The 18938-nt window shown below is 39.8% G+C and overlaps 1 protein-coding gene across 1 annotated transcript; it reads right to left on the reverse strand.

Moving 5' to 3' along the window:
- Positions 1–1930: 1930 nt before the first annotated feature.
- Positions 1931–17121, reverse strand: LOC145775236 (regulatory-associated protein of mTOR-like). The gene is given in 29 exon segments (XM_082586488.1): positions 1931–2203; positions 2277–2406; positions 2707–2835; positions 3090–3173; positions 3639–3760; positions 3840–3977; positions 4142–4218; positions 4419–4543; positions 5350–5464; positions 5883–5991; positions 6101–6214; positions 6368–6473; positions 6737–6819; positions 7244–7368; positions 7679–7993; positions 8193–8448; positions 8877–8974; positions 9287–9533; positions 9655–9849; positions 10166–10364; positions 10435–10567; positions 10655–10755; positions 10929–11149; positions 11611–11757; positions 12684–12842; positions 13081–13163; positions 13293–13395; positions 16230–16436; positions 17044–17121. Coding segments are annotated over 28 exon segments (3957 nt in total). The 5' UTR covers positions 16404–16436; positions 17044–17121; the 3' UTR covers positions 1931–2134.
- Positions 17122–18938: the final 1817 nt, after the last annotated feature.

Genomic DNA, 18938 nt, shown 5'->3' on the forward strand with positions numbered 1-18938 from the left:
ATCATTCGTTTACACTGTCATTTTAACGTCGTTATAGAAAACAACACATTCTAAGGGAAATTTACTATTTCGCATCTTTCAAAAACACGAGCATTTCAAAATCAGAGTCACTAAGTCCTGCCCGCAGTAGATACTGATGTGGTAATTATTGCAATTTCGTGTTTTGACAAGTTAGAAATCTGTAAACTATGGGTTGAATTTGGAGTTGGAGAAAAAAACTCGCTTCATTCCAATCCATGATATTGTTTCATCTTCACCTCAATCTCCGATGATTTGCGCTTCTTTACCTTTGTTTTATGCTATCACAATCTGTGATACTGTTTCGTCTTTGGAAAAAAAGGCTTGTGATTGTTGGATGCTTAATCTTACCGCAATGTGTGGCTTATTTAACTTTCTGAATTTCTCAAGCTCACCTAGTTCTATAAATGACATACAAAAGTATGTCATAGCTCTTTATGGCAATGGTCCTACTATCACGGATGTAGACGAATGCCGTTATATGATGTTTACCAATGGTTGCACTATTGAAAAGCTGCCACCAACGTCAGCTGCTCTGATGCAACATACACGCAGAGCGATACATCAAGCTGAAATACGGAAATCAAGCCTCGTAAATGTTCAGCAACTACCTTCTCCTTTAGCTTGGGGTTGGAAACATAATGATGCAAATCAGCTTGTTCCGTTTTGTCAGTCTACTTGTGGCTCTCGATGTTCCTGTAAGAAAAAATCCATAAAATGCACAAGTCTTTGTTCATGCGAGTACGAAACATGCAATTCGACCACAAAATATCCAATCCTCTCTGATGTTTCATCTTCAATCCACATTGACGTTTCATCTCCAATTCACACTGATCATTCAAGAAATGCTTTTGACTTTCTAAACTCTATCTTGTAACTTGAAAAAACTTGTCGTACACGAATTTTTTTAACATCAAATTACGTATGGTAGGAATTTAACATCGAAAACCGCTAGTTTTTTCATCTTGAATTAACAGTGTTAAGACTCTGACATTGCATCATCTGGGGTCGTGTATTAATTTGATTTGTAGATCATAATTAGGCCTACATATTATTTTAAATTTTAAAGTGGCATGACCAAAAGGGAAATTCACCCCTGGTAGCTGCTCTTCTGGTTATTCCCTTGATGACGTCGTTATTGCGTCATGCTGTACTGGAATTATTGTTATTGCCTGCAATTGTAAAATTTTAAGCATTTGCAAAACTTATGAGAGTATTTGATCGCTTTTTTCGGAATAAACTTACCTTTGGTTCCTGAATTTGAAGTTGTCTAGTTTTAATAATGTAATGATGACGCCATAAAAGATGCAATCATGACGAAACTACTTTTAGGAATTGTGAAATGGTTTTAGTAACCGGTACTCCAACTAAAACCAACAGCAAACTACCAAAATAGGTTAAAAAGCAAAAAAATATGTGATGACGCCACAATGACGTCATCAATCAAATTATTTTGTGTTTATTTTGTCTCACTTATTTGTATGTGCTTTTTAAGTTAAAATATACAAAAATCAAATATGTAATTGCATAAAAATGACGTAAAAAGAGCTGAAACGTGATTTCTGGGGAAATCCCCGATTTGGGGGTGATCACGTGACCCAAAAAGTTGCGGCACCCACTAAAATCAAAGTTGGGTTGATCAACTGCAAAAATATGCAAAAAAAACAACGTGTAACACGTTTAGCCTAAAGATTCCCCTAAGGGCCTGAACTATCATTAGTTAAAAACAAGCTACTTGATGTTACAAAAGATATGCTTTCACTGAACTTACAAAATTAACTTTTTTAAACAAACTTTTCCTCAACCAGGTCTAGCAAATTCTGAGAGCCTTCCTTGGAAATCAACAGTCCGTGGCAACTAAATATCGAAGCTATCTGGCCCTGAAAAGCGATGACTGTCAGACACAAAAATGAACAATCAAAAAAGACATTTTATTTATCGGTATATATATTTCACGATTTCATATTCACATCTCACCATTGTTGCAGTGACAGCAAAACAACACAACGTGACGTCACAGTTATGATTGTTCAAAGGCCATCACGTGATCAGGACATGATGACCACACATCATTTTGAAAATCTTCCACTTCACATTCATCGTGACGTCACAACAATCATTGATTTTTCTGCTGGGAGGAATAAACTGTCACGAAGCAATCAGCTGTTCCAACCCCGAGGCTCGCCTGAAAAAGAAGTCATATGAGATCGATGTAGTTCGAAGGGAAAGTGACTATTCAACTTAAAAATATTCCTCACTGTGAGTGGATGGAACTTCAGGCACGTGGTCAATCCGATCCGCTGTCCCAGGAAGCCGTCGTAGTAACGGACCGATGCCAGGTCAGATCCGTCCATGTCCAGGAAGCTTATGGCGTGTTCGGATGAGGAGCTGGAGAATACAAATGTGTTGGTTCTGATGCAGATGATGCACGTGGATTGAAGTCAAGCACAAAGCTTGTGAATATTTCGACAAGTTAAACTTATGGCGAGCATTTTTATGTATTCTTTTCAAGTAGAAAAATGGAAGCAGAAAAATTGCGAAAAACATATCTTAAAAAGCAACCGAAAGATATTTCAACATTGACCATTCTTTTGCTATGCTATCAAACAAGTCATGACATCACCACAACTTTTGTGGGATGATTACTGTGATTTAAACAAGAAGATACAACATCAGCCGATATCTTACCAAGCAATGATGTGGAGAGATGGATGTACGTCAAGCTGATGCAATCCTCCATTCCGTTGGCTCCTCAGCACTCCAACGGGATCGCTTGCTGTTCCTCTGATGTCCCACAACTTCACGTCTCCCTCCTCGCTGGAAAACAAGATGGTCGGATAACAGCCGGAAAGAATAATGACACAAACAAGATTCCATCAACTTGTTTCATCAACGTCTGCAGAAGTTGAATCAATGTACACATAGCGGATTTTGCTGGTTGGGAAAGTGTCAAGCAGTGTGCTCTATACAGGTGTTGAACCAACGTCCTTCAACTCAGTGACGCATGCGAGTATTCGAACGAATCAAACGCGAAGAAAACGAGAACACAATCAGTCAGATGAAGACCACACCTGGCCGTGAGAAGCGTTGTCGATTCGACGAACTTGGTTTCGATGAGCCAGGAGTCGTGAGGACGATGAGGCTTCAACTTTGAACTGAAACAAAGAGCCACGTGAGGAGAGATGGTGTGTCCTTTTCAGGAGGAAAATCCAATCAGGGTTTCACAAACGATACGAAAATTATTAGTCGGTTTGGTATTAGATCAAAACTTTACAACTGCCTGCTTGCAAACCTGAGTGAATATTATATGAAATTAATTGATTAAATTATTTATTTCCAACTGTCCAGTACGGAGAGCGTGGAAGAGAAAGCACAACAAATCAAATAAGTTTAGACTTGAGATATTCCCAGTGTAATACTGTGCCATGAAATAGAAAAGCATGGATTCTCGCAAAAGTCCAAAACAACCTTCTCAAACCATAGTAATTTATTTACGATATTATAAGTTCATAATATTCATAATATGCATAACAACTTGCTTGGTAAACGAGGCTTGCCTTTAGTTACAATCTACTTTCCAAAGTGATTACTGTAATTTAAATTTTTAGTGCTTTTTGTACCTGTCTATATGGCGCTCTCTAGCGTCGAAAATCCTCACACTTCCGTCACCGCATCCTGCCACCAACAAGCCATCTTTGAAGTCAAGGCAAGTAACACAGCTATCTGCCCCAGTGGAAAATTCCTGAGATGGTAGAACAAGAACGAATCTTAAAACTTAAAAGGGTCAACCTTATTTTTTATCAAACAAAACCGGTCCACACCTGTTCCTTGCGTTCAACCTGCGTGTTCCAAATCTGCACCTGTCGCGAGTCGCCGCCGGTGAACAATTTCAAACATGTCTGGTCCCATGACATCACGATGCCTGACGTCCTTGATGACGCAACAGGTTCGTTGATGGCCTGAGCATAAAAAAGTGCAAAGGTTGCAAAAAAACAATTAAAGCAACAAAACCAACACTAATGATACTTTTATATCACCCAAACACAACCATTTTGTTTGTTGTTTTGAAACTTCAAAAATATGAGTGGTCAATAGGATACAAACGATGAAGAACAAGAGTCACCTGCCAGGCGGAGACAAGCTTTTCCTCGCCACTGAAATCTTTGCACGGATTCTTCCAAATGCGAATGCAGCCATCGTCTGTTTATGGTATGTTGGTTTAGTTTTGAAGTGTATGACATTGTATAATGTATATGTGTTTTGCAAGCTGAGCAGCTTGATATGTACAAGAAAAGAAAGAAAACAACAGCTCTGTTTGCTGGTGCAATTTTCCGTACACAAATTACACAAGGCTGTAGATCTAGATATTACAAATAAACAAAACGACTGCACATTCTCACCAGATCCGACCAAAAGCAATGGATCGGAGTTGAGGTTGATAAGTTCCATGCACGAAATGCAAGTCTTCGTTGGGTTGTTGTTGCTGAAGTTGTGACGTCGGTGACCGGTTTCCCATTCCCAAACACTGAAACACAACAAAGCATATGACGTGGCATTACAGATCGTTGTGATTGGTCAGTGGCAGGAGAGACTACTTTACACAGTTTGAATGAAAACCACGCACTCGAATTCAACAAATAAAAATAATTGAAGCTTGAACCTGTTTGCAAAACAACATGTTAAACTTTGCGGGTTATAATTGCCACGGATTTTAAGATTGGCACGGAGAACTTCTCATTTTGCTGAAAACCAAATTGAAATCGATAAAAACACTAACTCGAAATAAACATCGAACGAATTCGCAGGTTCGCCCAGAGACGCTACGTTGTTCCTGGAGGCTAAAAAAGCGGCTGTCGACCAGAGGTGCTATTAGGTTGCATAAAAAATACAAACTAATGGTAAATAACACGATAAAAAAGGCAAACAATTTTAATGTGCCAAATCAAAACTACATGGTTTCGTTGTGTGTGATGCATGTTATTAAGTTTCTAGCTCTTCTCCGTAAATCACAATGATTGAATCAACAACAACAGAACCATTATTCTCCAGAGTTTTACGTAAGATGACAGGAACTTCCTTTTACAAGTCAAATGTACGTCTCAGTGAAAGAACCCACCCCTGTCTCAAGTTTGCGACGAGTGTGATTTTCTAAACTTTAGTTTGAACGTGAAAAGTGTACAACTGTACAAGAAAATAACGCTTTGGTGCACAACCCAGTAAGCTACCATACAACACGTGACAGACTTAATTCTAAAAGATAATTTTAATTCTACAATATTTCACACTGTTTTTATATTTTTTATCGTCACTCTGAGCACCACAACAACATACCTAATCCCGCTCCGATCAGCCACCAGCATATTGTTATTGTGCGGATGGAAAATGATGGAAACCGGCTGGCTCGTGCTTTTGTTGAAAAACTGTTGGTCGCTCAGTCGAGACGTATCTACGACACAAAATATCAGCTGGTTATACAAGGCTATTGCCTATTTGGCAGCAAGCGTAGTGCAATGGCAGCTCATTGGTTCAGTCGAAAGGTTGGGAGTTCGACTTCCTGTTCGACTTACCTTGCTGTATTTTTTAGCAAGATACAAGAGTGGTGGCGACCAACACTTTAACTATATTACACACTTCATGAAACAAAAGGATTTAAATAAGAGAATAAAGTGGAATAAGGAAACAAGCTTAAATGAAAGCATTCACAAATGCGTACCTTGCTAAAAAAAAATACAAATGGACAAAACTTGCACAAAGTACTGAGTACAGTCAGAACCGTTCATTCGATTAAATTATAGTTTACAAAAAATTAAGTAGGAAAAAAGAAAAATACTTAATGACAGGGAGGGTTGGCAGATAGCACATACCAAGTTTATCACACGCCTCTGTGGAATCTTTCTTCATCTGCAAGACCTTGTCCAAGCGAATCTGTCGCTTTGCTTGAGTTTCATCAATTTCTTCGTCCGATGGCTTGACCTACACACAAAATTATAACACTTAACTCTTCGTTCGAAATTTAACCGCTGTAACGGTAACCAAATCCGGAGGGAAGCATAGAACTGATCGCTGAACAACAGATACTTGCCTTGAAGGTGGGTTTGGCAAATGTTGCTGCACTCCACGAGCAAAACTGGGTCGAAGCCGACCGCTCTTGGACAAGAGAGATCGCGGTTGATTGAACTTCTGACGCTCGAAACGGCTGTGGATGTAAAGAAAACAATAATTCGCTGTAACTTAAACAATCGAAGATGTTTCAAAACGCCTTTGACACTCAGTGAGATTTTGTAAAATGGTTTGAAAAGCATGTGGAAATAGTTAGCTGGACAAAAAAGCATTAACGTTAAGCGAGAACCTCTTTGCTCTTATCTGGCCCCTTCCAAAATGCTTTTCTTGTTCTTGTGTAGGGAGTCAGTTGAATCGGGATGAGGGAACCCCCATTCTTGGGGGAAGCCGCGATGCTGCAACGAAAATATTCAGTTAAACAGGTGTGGATGTCTTCCGGTGGCAATACTCAGTTATCGAATCAGTCCTTTTTTACGTTGGTTCAACATCTGTAGCTGCTGTTGACATCTGTAGACGTTTAATGTAAAAAGGATTGATTTTCTCGCTGGGCATTGACATTGACAGATTTTCTAGATGGGTAACGTTAGAAAACTACGATATCACAAACTGCAATAAACAACCATAATAATAATAACAATTCCACAAACGATCCTTCTACCTGTCACTTTCAGAGTCTCTGCTGCGCAACCGAGGACTTTCCGACTCGCTGACGTAACGAGAGCTCTGTTCCTTTGCCATCAGCTGCCAACAACAATAACAATCAAGACGGAAAGGCAGAACAAAAGTGGTCTGCCAGGATAGTGTTTGTCACAAACTACAAAGACGAAAACATCGAAAGTATCATTCGCACTACTTCGTTGGTTTCGGTATAATACATTCCGTGATAACTTGGATTTTGCGGAAATATTCTACAACTGTTCATGCGCGCTTTAAACTTTACTAGATTTTGAACTTTTTCTATTGGATATCCATAGGGTACTGATATAAGTATCACATACTTCAGCTAACTTCCTTTTACGTTCTGTTTACTAACAGCTAAAAGTAAAGTATTAAAATGGTCACAAAAAGTGGTTGGTCTTAAAAACACTGACCAGTGGCCGCATTAAACAGACGTTACGGCACACAGAGAGCAGGTCTCCATGCATGCAAAATCTTATCAACTCACAACAACCCTCTCCATGATTCCCGATACAACCGACTTTGCAAGGGTGGCGACATCAGGGTGGGGATCGGTGGCAAGGGCGAGAAGAACTTTCCAGATGTTGGCGTTCACGGAACTGTACGATGCACCTGAAGAAGTGGAAAGCAATGCTAACGTTCTAGCAAGCATACGTAAAGGAATCCATAATTGTCAAAACAGAATTGAAATTCATGTCAACACTATCGCATATCGAGTAATATTCAAAACATTTAACGATTAAAAAGATGTAAAAAATAAAGCCGAAAATAGCTTTGAGAAAAATTGGCATCTTTCTCATTTTGTAGCATAATAAAGCCGCATTGTTGTTTGGTTTCGTTAACTTATGGTTTAACGAAGTAATCTCTCTACAAACATCTTATGTTCACTAGGATGTCTGAGACAATATGAAACAGCGCTAACCAACAATTGATGGCAGACTGGAGAGCGATATCTTGCGAAGTCGATTCAAACGTCTGAAAGAGAGACTTGATTCAAGGAATGAATGGGCAGCACTGGCGTCGCTGAGCGATTGGTTGAAATTGTCCCCGCCCGCTGTTAAAGGAAAAGAATCGAGTTGAATCTCTTGAAGTAACAGAGCAGAACTGACTCAAGATCAAACCGCTGCACCTTGCTTCATCATGGCGACGTAGTTTGCTGGAGGATTGATGTAATCAACACTTGATCTTTGACTCCGTTGGCTTCCGGAAGTGCTGGACAGACGATTTTTTCCACAACCTAAAATAAATTTGAAGCCTTTCCAAAAGCTACCCGAACAGTAAAATCTATCATTTTTACATTAATTCAACGTCTGCAGATGTTGAATCAATGCAAAAATGACGAATTTTGCTGTCTGGGTAGCAATGGGTTGTTATTACGACTGCACAATGATCGCGGTGTACAACAAAACAAGATTGTGAAAAAGTGATCAACACACTTTGCTGCAACGTTTCCAAGTTCCCATCTTCTTCCACAAAGCGATATGCGATCGCTGCAAAGCTGCTGTCGTAGCATGAAACTAGGCGCTGGAGGGCGCTGGCAAGCTCGCAGCGCACCAGCACGCTCGCTTCAAGCTTTTGGAGAAGAGCGAGCCGAGCCCCGACGGCCTGGTTGACATGCGCGGCATGATCGCTGACCGATTCCGGATGATTGTCGACGAATGTGCCGAGCGCGTAGACAGCTGCCGCACGAACCTGAAGAGAAGGACATTCAGAGATCAGAAACTAAATAGGGTTCGAACTAAGCAATGCACTTATTCCGCCCCGGTTCCAGTGAATATAAAGTCAAGCCCAATGATAATTATTAGCAATGCACCATAAAGTCTTAAAAAACGTTCAATGATCTTGCCTGGTAATAAATGCTTTCCATTTGAATATTGATCACACTTTTCTGTGGTCTTTCTACGCATTTTCCATTCTTGAAATGAAAAAATGCTGGAAAGTCATGTCAATCTCGCTGTGTGCGAAGATGCATGTCTGAGAGATTGTTTTTTATTTTCAGTTGTTGACCGGTTAGATTTTGTAGTTTAGTGCACTTTGCCGAATTGTACGAAATTGTTGCAGAGTATTGCGAACAATCTGAATGAAAAATCATATTCGGCCACTCGCAAACTGCATCTAACCTCTGGTTGGCAATCGTGCAACAAGTCGTAAAGTCTTTCGTGGGCCTGGTCGCGAACGCCTCTCCATCTAGCATCGTCATAATTGGTCCACACTCGTCCTGTGAGAGAACACAGCCACTCAGTCTAACATTTTCACGGATGAGAATGATTTGGAGATAGGGCTCTCATCGCGAGGGATGCATTTCCATAAATTGAAAATTCGTTATTTGAAACCCATTGCAAACCCAATAAATTGTCTTCATCTACGCGTCGCCACAAACCAGGCAACTTTATAACTTAAAGATAAAGTGCTCATTGCTCAGATGTGACCCGCTGCTGTTACTGCTGGTACGATAATTTAAATTCCACATCCTTTTATACAAACAGGTATGAAGCGTCAGTGTTAGCATAAAGCGCCACGCAGAACTTACCGAGACAAATCGCTACCCACTGTCGGAGTTTTGGTGTCGCTATGACAACCTCGTCATCGAGCTGATTGAGACATATGGAAACTATGTTCCGCTGCAGGCAGGCCTCCTGACCAGCAGGGTTGCCTTTTACGATTTCAGCAAGAATAAAAGCCGCCATGGTGCGATTTGCAAGGGGCATCTGAGGATCTTGCAACGCACGGAGAAAATATTGATGACCTTGGTCCTTTACCAAGTCGCTCTGGCAACTCTGCAACAGAAAAATAAATATTTGTTTTATTGTCCAAAGCAAAAAAGTTAACTTTTCCGACGTTGTTACATGATAATTAATTAAACAAGAAACTGTACGATAAACATTAAACAATACTTACGCTGTCAACAGCTAATATTTTAGCCCAAATAAACACCAGCAAAGGTCGCAACTCTTTGGCCTGGCTTTGTAGCAATTTGAGCACATATGGAAATATTCCGACCGAGAGAGCAAGACTGACAGCCCATGGACCCAAGTCAAGAAATCTTCCCAGCAGTTCGAGTGCCCGCAAGCGGTGGACTTGACTTAAAAGTACCTAGAGTAATATCGTAAATGATCAAAAATGTGACATGCCACCAGGAACGTCTAGTTAAAACAAACAACTTCTTATGGTCATCCTTTCAGAGCACCCCAAATTATCGAGAGCGATGACGTGTTATTTTTATTGTCCCGTACTTCCGAATGTTGCCAGATTCCAAGGATACAAATAAATTTCAACAAAGTTACGTCAAAGTACCTCATATATAGGTATGAAGACACGGATAAAGCAATCGAAAATCGGACCCAGCTGTATAGACGACCGTTATCATGATAACCACACGCTCCATCTAGCTCCTTAATGAGTCACCTACCTGAAGAACAATGGGAAGTTGCACTGGAGGATCTCTATGTTCGACGCCGAACGACAACCAGACCTGGAAGGCGGTGAGATGCTGCTCGAAGAACGGGCTGTTTTGAAACACGTAGGTGGGCGGATCATTGGACAGAAGCCGTGAGAGTTGTGATAAGCAAGCGTCCAAAGCGTGGTCCCAAGCTGTCCACATCGGATGCCTGGTTGAACAAAACTCAGGTGAGCAGTGGAGAAAATTTAAGCTACAATTTTTTTTTGCTTTCTACCAACCTAAAAGTGGCAGGGAGTCGGGGACTTGATACCGGGGTACAGCGGTAAGACCTCATCACCCTCTCGGCCAATAAGAAGTTTCGAAATAAGCTCGCCACAAGCAGGTCTTGTCGAAACAGCTTTTGAAATAACTCTGAAATGGAAATAGACGAAATTGGTAGATAGCAGAGCCTAAACAACCGCGTGATTGGAGATTTTACAACTAAGCCGACTGCAATACCTCTTGGCAAAGTATTCCATGCAATGGTATCGGTAATGGCGGTAAACATCCAATTCAGTTCTCCCAGCGGAGTTCTTCGATCGTTGAGTCGACCAGGAATTCTAAGCATTTCCATATTCAAGTAATGAAATTCAAAAGATAAAAGAACAAGTCACATTTATTTATATTGTGCAACTCAACACGAACGGGCTTCATAACGCACAATCTCAGACGTTAAATTAATATAAAAAAGAACTGATTAACTGACTGAGATCTAGATTTTGCCTGCTCTTACTTTTCTATCAGATCCAGCGTAATGCCCGGTGCAAGCGATCCCTGTCGCTGGTGACAGAACCATTGGAGTGCGACCTTGATCGGAGTTGTGAGACAAGCAGTGAAGAGGTCGGCAGGAAGATCGGGATTCATTGGGAGGAGCTGCTTGTCGGAGCATGCTGCCAGTTGGATGCAGTTCTTAGCATCACATGTAGTTGAAGATGGGGAATGTGGAGGATTCATCTGCAAGATAATGTTTGTTGACGTTAAAAGGATAGAAATATTTTCGCCGCACCTTTTAAATATAATTAGGCTATTTCTGGGAATTATGCGTTATTTTTTTACAAACGATAAACTGACGCTTAGCAATCGAACTGTAGATCAAGCAACAGAGAAGCCAATCTTCGAGTCTATCTTGGCGTGGCTGGCAAGCGATGCTGCGTTCAATGAAACGAATACAGTTAAAGTTTGGGACTCCCGCATCTTGCGCTGTCCTTGATGTAGAGTAAAGCAATCAGTTTAATTTGTATAATATCATTCAAACACTGTTGTTTGATTTGCTAGCCTCATTATAGGGAAGCGAACACTTTCACAGATTTACTTTTGACTGAAGCTACCAATGCACAAGATACTGGTGATCTTAGGTTCTGCACACAACAAAAATGTAGTGTGACAGTCTTCAAACTAGTCACCAACAACAATACCTGCATATCTTGTTCTCGTTGCTCTATAAACGATTCAAAAGAGCTGACTATGAGACCAGCGCATGAGCAGTCATACACAAATATGGACGGACTCCCCATCCATGACTGCAGATCGTAAATGGACAGTGGAATGTATTGCGTGTAAGCCTGCAATGTCGAAAATGGCTTTGAATGTTTTGAATAAAAGATGCGGAATTGCGGATGACCCTCACAGTCTTATTTAAGACCCTCAAGACAACTCAATACAACCCTCAATACAAGTGGCTCCTCGTGCCCTATCCTGTGAATAACATCTGCTTTAAAGCAGATGAGAAACCAAACTTGTCAACCAAAAGCTACCAATCCGGACGGCCAGCTGCAGGGGGCAATGGACAAGTGCAGACGCCCCACTATCTTGCAGCTCAACATTAAAGGCCACACAACAAACAAAATCAAAGTTGTGGAGCAGCTTGCTTATGCCAATCGGCCACTCGCCATCCTCCTCCATTACAAAGTACACACTACACATACCGTACGATTACCGTATAACTGAAACCATTTTAATTTGTCAATATATACTTGTATTTACGGATGGTGTTTGGTATGAACTAGCGGTTTCAGACCTTGTGGCCTTCATATTTTGTAACCACTGGTATGAATGACTGGGTAGTGGGTACATCCCTTCTAATACAATGTAAATTATTTCCACTTTAAGTCAGTTCAATCATGACAATGACTACCAATAACCATACCCTATAGGTTAAAATCAGTGTAGAGCTAAGTATGTCCAGACAGGCATTGAGCAAGAATAATTCAGTTTGTTGGCTGTAGACTTCTTATTCAGTTTCTTGTTTCGCCTACGCTTGTGAAAGCTTCAGGGATTATAAATATAGATTATGAAAGATATTCAGCCTATGTATAACCTTTTGATTAGAAAGACAGATGTGAAATTGAGCTTACAAAGTATTGTACTTCAAAAGCTAACTGGATCCATTCTACAAAATTTGGATGCTGCAAAGCAATATAATAACAACAAAAATCAGAAGATGCTAGGCTGGTTGCATTCTATTCTAAAAATGATCCTAAAATACAACCTTGTTGAACACCCACACTTCTCCATTCGAGGTGGGCCGTGGTACTCCATGACCATTGTAGTGGAACAGGACTCTTTCATCTTTAGCATTTCTGCGAAGCGAGGTACAGAGTCGTTTGACATCATCCACTGTTGGATCAAGACTCTGTTTATATCGAGCCTAAAATACAATGCAAGGTACGGTATGAAAGTAATTGCAGTTTGAAGAAGATCCAGCCACCATTGGCAACAGGGATAACACCTGATTAAAACTGGACACATACAATGACGGTTACAATCCACGAAAGACAATTTTAAGCATTGAAAACAATAGCAAGCATCCCAACAAAGAATAAACAAACATGTTCAGAAAAAGAAACTTCACAGTGAAGACGATAAAGTAACAAAACTGCACAAACCCTTGGTTGCCAGCGTTCATACTGTTTCTGAAGATTTCCCCCTATGGATTCCAGTGCTTTTTGGGGACTTTGACTGAGGGGATCTGCAATATGAACAATGACTTTTTAACCTGAACAAAAAGGCAACAACGTTCTGCAAATGTGGACAGATGTTTTCTATGTTAAATGAAAAATATGGCATCGAGATAGCACCAAAACAACATCATAATTACCCAACCAGCATTCTTTTCTTGCACAAGGTGACGTTTTAACAACATCTGGAGGATCCACACCAACATTGAGGCAAAGAACAAGCGCCACACTGACAGTCTTCATCTGCACAAATTTTTTATTGTTATAATGATGAGGGTGCAAGCAAGAACAGACATTTTTATGCTATTAAGTCAACCGATCATATCTGCCCAATCTATGGGTTTTACTATATTACCATTATACCCTTAAAAGTGAACGAGAAGAAGCTTTAGTAGGCAATGCTTGTCGCCAGAAAAATAAACGAGCTTGGAGGCCTGGGTAGCTAAACATTGTGTATTGCAGCTTGGTGCATATAACTCAGAACTGTAGGACGTAGGTGTGTGCAAATACAAACTATATGATGCAATTAAGCATCTTTTGCAAATGTTCTTAGTCCCATAGCTCCCTTTGCTTTAATGTTTCTTTTCTTTGGTTGTAACCATGATCGATAATCCGATATGGTAGTTTTATTGTCTACTTCTTAAAAAAAATCTTTAAACGTTGTGTGTATTTTTGTTTTATGTCACTTTTATGCTTTATTTTTTAATAAACAATTGATTAATTGTGCAACTGTCAAATTATCTAGATTTAGTGTGAAACAGGATATGAGAAAAGTTCCATCCTATCTCCACAAGTAGTAATTAAAACTTCCGTTTACAAGTGACACTGACATAATGGTGGAAGCTTTCCATTTACCTAAGCAGATAAGGTATTTTTCAATGATGCTCGGGGGAGATTAGAACATTAGGCACAGCTGACCTGGCAATAGACAAATGACCATGATGGACGTATTGCAGGAACATGTCACCAGTCACCAAGAGATCATTGACACAAATTATGTTTAATCTATTGTTCATATTTTCTCTTTTGTGTTTTCTTTAGTGTCTCTTTGTTTACCAGTGTTGTATCACCATTACAATTTTTTCACTAGACTAGAGAGTTAGACAAAATGACATTGTCATTTAAACTACTGAGTTTTATTTTGAAAAAAAATAGCATTTTTTTTAGTCCATGAGCACTGGAGCAGCACCACCTCTATTCACTTCAAAATCTATGCCCAATTTTCAAGTCGAGATAGCCATATGCAACAGCCACTTGACTGACATCTACTGTGATGCTGGTGAGTGGTGAACAAGACATCTTTGCAGCAAATCTGATGGACAGACATGATAAACTAAATGGTAATAAGACTTTGTTCAGCTACAACAGTGTTTCCCAACCTGGGGGTAATTTGCCTGTTTTCGGCGGTTAACGAGACCGGAGGTTGTAAACTTTATAAAAGCGAAGGAATGGAACAGTCGTCTTTACAAGGAACTGTGCAAGAAGATGGGAGAAATATACGAAGTATTACTGTACCACACAGAAGTACGATGGCTGTCTCATGGCAAAGGATAACCCGCCTGGTCGAACTTCGTAAGGCTGTCCATGTTTTTCTGATAGAAAAGAAGTCCAACTTGACTGAATACTTCTCTAACCAACAGTGGATTTCCCAGCTGTGCTACCTGGCTGATATCTTTGGTGAATCGAACAAAGGCAATCTTTTAATTCAAGGCAAGAATGTAACTGTGATCGACACCAAAGTAGCCGGAGCAGCATTTATCGTAAAGGTTAAATTGTGGAACAAGCGAGTTGGAAGAAGCACAGTTTTAGACGTTTGACATGTATCTCGGAGGCAATGGACTTGAGTTGACAGCGGTGTTGAAGAAGGACATAGCTGACCACTTAGGCCAGCTAGCCAAGAAGATGGACAACTACTTTCCGAATTTGAACACGGCTAGTTTTCAATGGTGCACTGAGCCCTTCACATGTGATGACAGCCAGGTGGATGATGACGACTTTTCGGCCAAAGAAGAATTTATCACTCTCCGAATTAACAAAGCGTTGAAACTTGATTTCAATGGGAAAGGCTTAGAAACCTTCTGGTTTAGCAGACTCCAGGACGCACCAACATTAGCGACACGGGCATTAAATATCCTGACATCTTTTTCAACAACGTATCGCTGTGAACAAGGATTTTTAACTGTCTTGGGAAGGAAGACAAAGAAGCGCAATCGCCAGGATGTCGAAAGCGACACAAGAATTGTCCTCAGTAGCCTACCACAAAGCCCAGGATCACAAAGCTGGCGCCTGAAGTCCAGGCCTGACCTTCGCATTGAATGTTTACCACGCATTGTTATCTTGTATTCAGTATTGTATTGCATTTTGATTGTCATAGTTAGCCCTTTGAAATACATAGCAATAAACATTTTTGTTTTTGAAAATTGATCGTGGGGGTAATTGGCTCACTTCAGGGTGGAGATTAGCGTAACAGCCAAAAAAAGGTTGGGAACCACTGAGCTACAACTTTCACACTTCAGTCTGTCTTTACTAAGATGTAAGACGAGTGTGGGGCTGTAGGAGTGTAGGACTGTAGGTGCATGTCAATCATCTGAAAGTGTAAAGCTTGTCTGCTGAATTATGCACCAATGAGGAGTCAAAGTGTGACACTGAGAAAAATACCAATATCATCAATGACAGTGTCATTCAGTCTCCCAAATGGAAATCCAATTACTGGCTTGAATTCACTCTTCCCATGTGGTCCAGGCAAACACTGGTGCCATTGTATATAAGTTATAGAAAGCGAATTGATTTTTGGCCCAGAGGTTTCAAAATAAAATAAGCAATGTTCAAGGGGGTGGCTATCGTTACAAAAAAATCCACACACCAGACATAGTTTTGTTGTGGTGTTTATGCAAGATTAGATACTGTGGGTATTCAGAATCGAGCACCTTTCTCACTAACTATAGCCAGTAGCCACTGCCATTGTAACTACGGTACTCAAGCATTGCAGTATGTGTGTTTATGTTACATTTAACTAAAGGATATGATAAAAATTAAAGTGCAAGTAAAAAATATCTAGTGCATTGAAAATCACTGACCCTTTCTTTCATTCTCCATGTTTGAGTGACAACATCAGCACTTGCTATTTCTTCTACATGACGTTTTTCTTGAAAGGCTGTTGGAAGGTTCAATATTTCATTGACAGCCATTTCCACCTGATCCTCAACTTCACTTTCATGATTTTCCTCAGATGCATCATCAGTAGGACCCATGGCCACGTATTAACTTATATGCACCAAAAATACCTGTACATAAATTGGTACAAAAACAGTTGAACATGATATGGTGAAGATTTAGTTGGGCACTTCATAAATGCAAACGTGATGTCAGAAACTACTGTATAAGCTAACTAGGTAACTACGTATGACCTACTGCAATTGAAATAACCAACACAACAAATCCCAGTATCCTACTGTAGCCGATGTAAATTGCAAATACTTTTTTTCTTTGCAAAATAAGCTGGCTAGCCTATACAATTTTTGGTGCAATAGTTCTTTCCTGATGAATGTAAATTAGACCAAAAATAGCATTGCTCAACTAAAGCAAATCTCATTTTAAAGTTTCACAAGAGAAAAAGCACACCCTGTAGCCCCCTATGTTTTCAACACATTGGCGACCTTTATACAAGAGCCATGTGAACCTGTGAGCTTCAAATTTGAGGGCAGGCCGATCTGCTACACTTGACAGTAATCAAAATTACTAATATAAATTGATAGCCTGAGTGTTAGTTGATAAATATTGTTCTTATGTACATTTTGAGTGATTTTGGGCTATTTTTACAACATAAATGTTGGACTTAACTTGGATAAGGTGTTGCGACCATGCCAAATTTCTTTCAACTTAATAACTTACTTCGGTCACCGTTTCCGTTTTGTCGCTTCTACCCTTTTCGCGACCTTTTCTAGGTTGACGTGTATTGTTTTTGCTGTGATGGTCAGAAATAAAAACAACTGTACTGGATCTTGTTTGAAAATCGAAAGAGAATCTGGCAACACCGATAACTAGAAAAGATTTCTATTGCGGTAAGAATTGAAGATTTCAATCAATCAATCAATCAATGTTTTATTTGTCAGTAACAGGAACATAGGTACATGTTTGAAATATGCAATATACACAGTACAAAAGTTACACAAGTTCCCATACCGACAGGGAGACAACGAGACGACCATACGGTCTACTAGTCAATTGCCACCCTACGGAAATTACGATTTTGCCATTTAAAATAAGCTTAGGGGAGGATGAGGTAAGTTGAGCCACTTTTTACTTAAACGCTTCTACTAAGAAAACCGCTTGGTTTACAATAAAAGTGAAAGTGGCAGCATAATGGTTAATGCTTTGGCCTTAAGTTAACAAAAAAAAATTTTTCATAACTCATAAAAATATTGAAAAAAAGCATCTTTTAAGTATTACGTCATTTTGGCTCAACTTACCTACCCCACGTGGTAAGTTGAGCCGGGGTGTGAGGTAAGTTGAGCCACTCGTTTAAGTTCAATAACAGAAGCTGTAGCGATGGTAGCCAACATATAAAATGCTATGCATTAGGCTACATGTGTTCACGAAATTATTGCCCAGCTATTGTAACATGGACTGTGACGCAATGGTGACGCCATAATTGCAATGCACTGTCATGCTTGAGCAACAATCTCATTATTATTTTTTTTATTCACAAGCTCGTGTTTTCGCTGTTTGGTGAAAACGTGGTTCGGCCTTTTACAATGTGATAAACCTATCGGACGGACGTATTAGAGTGTGCAGTGACTATTCCACTTCACAATTGACCCAGTCTCTTGTTGACAGTATGTAGGCTAATCTTCACTCAACACATGTGGGGGGAAAGTGGTGTAACTTGGACCAGTGTGTAATTTGGACCAGTCCCCTAACTCAAAAAATAAAAATCATTTTCTCAATATTTTTGAACAGCTTGAAAGAAAAAATAATAGTAGCCCGGATGTGAAAAACTCAGCTCATTTGGTTTAGAAACGTGGACGGGAGATTGGAATTTGTGGTTTTGGGTATGCTGATGTTATTTTGGGGAGTTGGTTGCTAAGCGCTCAGACGTTATTGGCATGATGTTTGAGTCTGATATGATGTTGGTATTATCTTTAACCTATAAGGAGATGTTGTGATCAATTACAAGACTTATAACCAAGTATGGAAGTCATAGTTGGTAATTTTTAACAGTGCATGACAGTGTGTAATTTGGACCAGTCATCTCACCTATGCAGCATTGCGTCAGTTGAAAATTCCCAAAGCTATAGTGTTAAGACATGTCAATAACAGGCTATACCAATAAATATGCTACACAAGGGTCTAAAATCATTGGTCGACAACTTGATCTTCCCGAAAATATTGAAGATCAACTGGTCAAACATGTTTTGGAAATGGAGTCAAGATTTTATGGTTTAAGGGTCATTGACTTAAGAAAGTTTGCATATGACATTGCGTCTGCCAATAATATCAATACCAGCTTCAACAGTGAAAAGGGTCTGGCTGAAAAAGATTGACTTAAGGGATTCTTGAACCATCACCCAGAAATTTCATTGCGAAGACCTCCAGCAACTTCAGTTCAAATTACATACTCCAATGGTCCAAAATACACACCCCACTGGTCCAAAATACACACCATATGTGTAATTTGGACCATTTTTGAACATTTTTTATTGCTTAATCATTCTGTATGTTTTTCTTGTATGTGATTTATATTTTCAACACTGGTTTGTAAGTACCTAGACCGTATATGGGTGAAA

Source organism: Aplidium turbinatum, chromosome 8, assembly GCF_918807975.1.
Source record: "Aplidium turbinatum chromosome 8, kaAplTurb1.1, whole genome shotgun sequence".
In the NCBI taxonomy this organism is placed as follows: domain Eukaryota; kingdom Metazoa; phylum Chordata; class Ascidiacea; order Aplousobranchia; family Polyclinidae; genus Aplidium; species Aplidium turbinatum.